Here is a 6,861-nt window from a genome sequence, read left to right as displayed (position 1 = left end):
TTTAGGCGAAAAATTATTTTTATTGAATCCAAATAGCTGCTCTGCTGTCAAACGGTAATAAAAAATAACTGCCTGTTTATTTTTACTGAAGTGATCCTGTTGCAAACACCAAACTTTTGTTCGAAACGGGAATATTTTCACTATGGAAACTGAAAATATTGTTCCCTCCAGTGTCTTTCTTGTGCATTACGTCTTGAGCTGAGCGGAACGTATAGCGAGCTTAAGGGATCATGAAGTTAGATTGGTAGTTAGTGAACCTTTTTACGGCATGGTATTTTTAACTTATTGGAAGGGACGGAGCCGACAATATAAAATGAACATGTAATATTTTCATTCATCATGTAATCCTCTCTTTTATCTGGTTCAATTGTGAAGTAGCAAGCCCAGCGTTTGGAGTGTTGACCTCTTCAGTTCCAATTAATATTCCCAATTCCCTTTGCCCTCCATCATGTATCACATAGCACCAAAAGATATGTCCTCAACGTTAAATTGTACAATGCTGGCTAACAAATTCCCTAGGATGGCCCAGGGCGTTAAATGTGAGAAGATTGGCTGACAGAGTTATTCAACGGATTGTTCTGCCTGCCTACAGTTTTTGCACTGATGTGTGCATGTGAATTGTTGTACATAGATTTAGTTGAGGCGAATCTTTTACGCGGAACTTGTGTACAAAAGAGAATAGCGTTCAATGTTGTGGACTATCTTGTTTCCCATGTTTACAGTGGTGGAGGAAATATTTCAATGAAGTAATTTACACAACCTTTTTTTTAATAAATACTTTATTTATTGCCGTGTTATCACTGCGAAGTTCATATGTATTTCATGAAAAAAGCTCTCTCTTTCACTTTCTTTTTGTCCCACTGACACAAGCCCGTGCGGTCACACATACACTGAATGAAACCGAAACAATAATGTGAAAGCATTAAATGGCCATGAACCGTACAAACCGGTGTCCGGCATCTGTAGCCGCGAAACGGACCATAAACCTTCCGTTTTCTATGATGCCATCCATGATGCGTATTTCGCAATAATTAAAGAGGAAGAGCACGCATTGATAGACAATGCCTGTGCATGCGCCGAACCACGTGGGAAGCATGAATTTCGCAGTCGTGGCACGTCAACAAGCCCGAACGGCGCCGTGCTTCACCCGACGGCGCAACCATCCCCACCGAGTCATGCTACTCTGCCCGGCCGCACGTATCGTACCGCTAGGGAGCTCAAATTATTAGATGCGAACGCATCTCGTTCACTCGCCTTGTCCCTGCATCCATCCGGCGTTGTCGGCGTCCACCCCTCCCCCATTCTCTTCGCCGCACCAGCTGCTCCCTCCGCCGCTCAACCCCCTCTCCTCTCCGATAGCGAACACTCTCTCGCGAGGGGCATTGGATTGGATTCGATTGGATTGGATTGGCTTGGCTTGTCTTGGTTTGGATTGGATTTGGATTGGATTGGATTAAAGTGGATTGTGTTGGATTGTGTTGCGTCATAGCCGCGGCAGACGCACTGGCGCCGGCGCGTCCCCTTATGCGCGCTATAAAACGCGGTGCCTGCGCCGCTCCGCTCCATCGTTCCAGCGCCGTTCCTCCGCTGTCCAACGCTGCAACGTGAACCCCCTATGCGTCGCATCTACACAGGGGTTCCCGCGAGGGGAGGTGGGAGTTTTTGCATAGTGGGAAACCACAAGCTCAGCATTAGCGAAAGGTGGCCGTCCAGGCCAGTACAACACAGATACTCCACAGTAAAAGTCCAACACATCACTCGCAGAGGAAAACTGAGAGGAGTACCCAGCGGCGTTCAATATCGCATTCACAACTCACGAGAAGGGCTTAGATGTCCCAGGAAATTGGGTGTGGAGGGGATCTTTTGAAATCTTCCATGTGTGAAAAACGCATGCGGCTACTATATACAGTAACAGTAAAGTTAAAGTCCACATCAACCGCTGGTTTGTTGCAATGCCAGATTTGTTAGTTTATCACGTGTGTTGAGATTTTCGTTGGCTGGTATGAATTTGGAAATTCATGATTTTTCCGCCCAAGTTCATTCATAAGGACGGACCTTCTCCCAGAGGTCGCACACCGATTTGAGAAGCAGTTTTTGAGGGAAGTTGCCTTCTTTTCTGATGTCCATGTAGCGCTTTTCTTCGTCGAATCTCGGCCATGGTGTACCGTCACTGACCTGCGGGACGCTGAAACAAAAAAAAAAAAAAAAAACTAAATGTCCGGGTATGCAAGCATTGTCAGTTATACTATATTTAGAGCGTGTACATTTGATAGATACCTTCCCTGATATAAAAATTGAGTGATGTGAATCAATTTTTGGAGCAAAGATGTTGAGCCGTAAATTTTCGATTTGTTTTCAATGAGCGAGCGTTGCAATTAAAAACTTACTGTCTTTGTCAAAGAATTCACGCGATGAAAAAGATACGTCAATTAGAAAGCATCGACAATGAGGCTAGCACAACGCCACTCTGGCTTCTCCAATCATGGCTTCTGGAAGTCCCACAAATGTTTTTCAACTCTTCCTAAATTCCAGAAACTGCAGAATCCCTTGGCAAATATCTCCTCTTTTGCCGCTTACGGGGACAGCTCGGCGGCATGATTCTAACACCAAATTATGTAACACGAGTGCAAACAATCTACAGCCTATTTGACCGCTATATCGAGCTGAATCTGTGCCAAACGAACCTAAAAATAAGTAATAATAATAATAATAATAATCTTTATTTCATGTTCCAAGTAGTACATGAGGGGGCGAAAGAAAAAGCTGCTCTTGGCAGCTTGACCAGCTCCCGCCCCCTTAGTGATAATTGTTACGACGTAAGCGAACAACTTTATAGATAAAAATTTGCAATATTTTAGATAAACCATTAGAGATAACTTTACAGACAAGGGATTTGTATAGAAAACCCATGAGCTGCTTATACTTAAATCGGGGCCAGAACAACACTGGGTTTTCGTACTATATGTCTCACTGCCTTTACCGCTCAACAGGCGTTTGACTCGGATATCCGTGTCAAAAGAGAGCGAAATTTCCTCATAATTCATTATAAAGCACACCTGTTTTATTGTGCTCCATATCGATTTTCTTGTTATGGGGTTCACATGTAATTGTTTGTATCGATAACTGGTATGCAAATATATTTTATAATTTGCTTTCTTCATGTTGTAATATCGACAGCAATGCTCCGCTGAAGGTTTCTAATGGTTACGGATAGATGCTAATAAATGATATAGCTTATCACGGCTTAGCGTAGAGATGGCGTGCTTATAACATTTTGTAGTATATAGTGACCCTGCCTTCCGAGGTCTCGTTTATTCTTTCCTCCTTCCTCGAAGATTACATGCATGAACTTCCTTTCAGACTTGTGCTAAGACATCGGTTACCAAGAATTTAAAAAAAAATGTGCCTACGAAAGCATAGCCTGGCGATGACTTACCCCGTTCGACTGAACGTAGAAATGATCCGCATGAGGTTTTCTGTCGCCTTGGCTTCACTCGGGGAGATGTCCCGCTCGAACTTGAATATAGATCCTAAGACAAATGCAATTTCGTCCGCGTGTGTCGGCCGTACCCACTTTGGCCAACCAATCTTGCTTGGCTGCTGCGACAACTGGTACATGTAGGTCGTCGTGCCAGGACGAGAAAATCTTGTGGCGAATCCCAGGGTCGGGCATCCGATCTGGTTATCGCCAATCAGGTCGGCGGCGGCCTGAACTGCTTCCGTCCCGTCGTGAACACTCGAGCCGAAGTAGTGGTCGATGACAGGCTTAGAATCCAAGTCCAGCACCGTTAGCATCACTCCCTTTGCGAAGAAAATCATGCTACTCTTGGCGACGTCAGCAGCGTCGTCAGCATCCCGAATCCTGCTAGCGATGAAGTGCATCAGCCCGTCTCCCTCCGATTCCGAAATTCCGATGAGTAATTCATGTGCGTTCACCTTTCCGTTCTTAAGCGCCACAGCTGGACTCACGGGAATGAGTTCATCTCCCACCACGGAGAAGAAACCGTCTAGGCCCTCGGTAGTGAAGCTCGCCGTTGCGTTCAGGATAGCCTCCACGCTCTTGGAACGAAGGCATTTCACCGTCAATTCTGGCCTGTTCTCACCATCAGCTTGTGAGTGGCAGTCGAGAGTTTTCGCCAGTACCCTAGCCCTGTGGCTTGCTTGCTCTTTGGTATTGGAAAGCGTAGACGTGAACGGGCTTCCACTCTGCATGATGGCCCGCCGAAAGAGCCCTTTACTCTTGGGCGATGTCAGGTGTACGCCGACCGAGAATGACCCGGCACTTTGACCCATTATTGTCACCTGGTCGGGGTCTCCGCCGAATGCCTTAACGTTGCTCCTTATCCAGTGCAGCGCCATAAGTTGGTCGTATAGTCCCATGTTGCCCGGTGCGTCCTCGACGCCCATGTTGAGAAATCCGAAGACGGTGAGCCTGTACGCTAGGATAATCACCACAAGGTCCTCCCTGGCGGCGAGTTCCGAGGCATCGTGCAGCTTCATGGAGAGGCCGCCGTAAGAGAAGAAGCCTCCGTGAATGTAGACAACCACGGGTCTGAGCGTAGGGCTGGGCTTCTCTGGTGTGAAAACGTTGAGGAAAAGGCAGTCCTCGGACATGGGATCCGTTTCTTTGGTCATGTAGTACTCGTTGAAGTGAAGCGGCCTCTGAGGGCACAGAGGCGGCAGTGAGGTGGCGTTGTAGACTCCTTTCCAGGGTTTCTTCAGTTGTGGCTTCTTGAAGCGAGCAGCACCCATCGGTGGTTCCGCATAAGGAACTCCAAAGAAGGCACGCGCTGGGCCGACTGTTGTGGAAACACTAATCCCTCGCAGGCTTCCGGTGGTTGTACCAATTATGTTCTCTTGCGACCTGCTGACTCCCAGCAAGGCGAGGAAGAGAAGTTGCCAAGGGTGCCCACCCATTATCTGTAATATAAATATACAACAACTATGTTATGATTGGTTTTTTTGCCTTTTGTGGCGTATATAAATGTGAGTTTTGTTGAAAGAAGCACTAACGATGGAAACTGAGAGGACGCGTGTGGAGCTGGGTCATTTTCGCAAGTTTTGGGGGCGAACATACGCCTTAGGGCGCTATTCTCTTTCCACCTAAAGTTACTTGGTAGCGTTAGCTTCTTTTATTTGGGTGCTACCGACGTAGAATTCAAAGATGGGGAAATGTCGAGAAAAGCATTGGCCTGCAGCAGAAAAAACGCCCTAGACTTATGAGTAAATACGTGGTCTGCAGCCTGAAAGGATAACATTCGGCTCTAAGAAAGAGGAAAACGTGCGAAAACAATCTGCAGATGGCGAAATGATTCTGGCTTAGAGCCAAATGTCCATATACCTTCCAGAGAGGATTAATATCTTTTTACCCTTTCTTTGGCTTGAAAAGAAGGGTTCAAAGACGCATGTGTGCCTCTGTCTCACAGAAGGATGGGACGAGCGAAGGTCGGTAACAACAACACAACAGACGACTTTTCCTCAGCGCCCTGCGAGCAAATGGGACAAAGAAAGCTGTCTTAGGTTAGCCTTCATTGCAAAAAATCACGGAACAAGTCTTTTGACTTTGCATTAAAATTTATATCGTACCTTTGCGTTACCGGTCGGTCATCTCGAAACCCGCTGCGCACAAATATCAAACTTCAAAAGCGTGTTTTTATTGCATGAATTCGCTACTTATTTATTTCTTTTGTAGAGCTGGTGAAATAAGGCGCTCCATGCAAACACTCATCGAAGCTAATTTATGTGTTAAACATTTCGAAGTGGCCTAGCAGTTGATCAGTATAGCCTCAACTTCCGCCATTTTTGGCAAGTCCTTGACAGCTTGAGGTTCAAAACTACATATCTGAACCATCCTAGCGCAACTGAGTGGGACTTATTTTGATGTCGAATACCCGTAATAACATCGGATTATTCGGTGAAAGCGAGTTAGGTATTTTCTCACTTAAACGTGGCGATTCGAGAGGATTTCCCCGTCTTACATGGCAGCTAGGCCATTAATGTCTGCCTGTTCCTTTGTACACGGTAAGTAATGGATCAACCCCGGCGCACATACGCAAAAATATTTGTAAGCATCTACGGGAAGGAGATATCTCTCTACACCACCGCTCCTTTGGCCCGCAAACTTTCGTGCGCGAATATCAGTGACTCCTGTTTACCCAAGCATATATGTGGCGTATAAGATAAAAACATCATCTCCCACTTATAAGTTACACAGCCTGAGTGTGCGAAGGAAGTCCGAAATGCAAGCGGAGATTCGCAGCTTCGACCTGCACCAAAAGTTGAGTGGTTCTTACCTGAAAGGGTTTCTCTCTACGATAGCAGCACGAGCAAGGGTCCGACCACGAGCAGGAGTCGATTTGTCGCACAGGAATGGTCTCCTATCAGAGCACGTAGCCAGTGCCTGCCTGTCCTCGTCGGACAAGGGTTTCCCTCACCGCGGACCTTCGCTTCCAACTGGCTGCGCGGCCTTGGCAGCCCCTGCTTTTGAGCGCTTTGCTCCCTTCACCGCGGTTGCCTCGCTAAATGTCTGGCATGTTTGTAAGACATGATGGCCCGAAGTCATATTGCTTCAAAGCCGCGGGCACGTGCTTGAATGAATATGAAGTGAGAGCGAAATAGCAAAAAAAAAAAAAGAAAAACAACAGATAATTTTCCGCCCAGACACAACTGCAGAAAAAAAGGAAAATGAGCAGGGGGAACGTCTTAGGTTGTCTACAGTAGTAAAAGTGTGGCTGGCCATGAATGCGCTCCTTCCTCTAGCTAGCATTATGCTAATTTCATAATTTCATACAAGTGCTACTGCGCTGGTTCCGATCTCCTTGGAAGATTAGAGCCAAATATTTCAACTTAGACTGACTACTT

The 6,861-nt window shown here is 46.3% G+C and overlaps 1 protein-coding gene across 2 annotated transcripts; it reads right to left on the bottom strand.

Annotated features, from left to right (window-relative positions):
• Positions 1–761: 761 nt before the first annotated feature.
• Positions 762–6,524, bottom strand: LOC144179037 (acetylcholinesterase-like). Of its 2 annotated transcripts, XM_077707212.1 has the most exons (4): positions 6,294–6,524; positions 5,370–5,486; positions 3,437–4,920; positions 762–2,185 (listed from the first exon to the last, which is right to left on the bottom strand). In XM_077707212.1, the coding sequence occupies exons 3-4, from the start codon at positions 4,915–4,917 to the stop codon at positions 2,038–2,040; spliced, it is 1,629 nt and encodes a 542-aa protein (XP_077563338.1). In that variant the 5' UTR covers positions 4,918–4,920; positions 5,370–5,486; positions 6,294–6,524; the 3' UTR covers positions 762–2,037. The 2 variants fall into 2 exon arrangements, with proteins under 2 accessions (XP_077563338.1, XP_077563337.1); XM_077707211.1 differs by lacking the exon at positions 5,370–5,486 and having other exon boundaries at positions 6,294–6,523.
• Positions 6,525–6,861: the final 337 nt, after the last annotated feature.

The sequence above is a fragment of the Haemaphysalis longicornis genome, unplaced genomic scaffold (genome assembly GCF_048455015.1).
Source record: "Haemaphysalis longicornis isolate Haplotype H1 unplaced genomic scaffold, Haemaphysalis longicornis Haplotype H1 scaffold_4, whole genome shotgun sequence".
Taxonomy (NCBI): domain Eukaryota; kingdom Metazoa; phylum Arthropoda; class Arachnida; order Ixodida; family Ixodidae; genus Haemaphysalis; species Haemaphysalis longicornis.
This window is presented reverse-complemented; position numbering and strand designations above follow the sequence as displayed.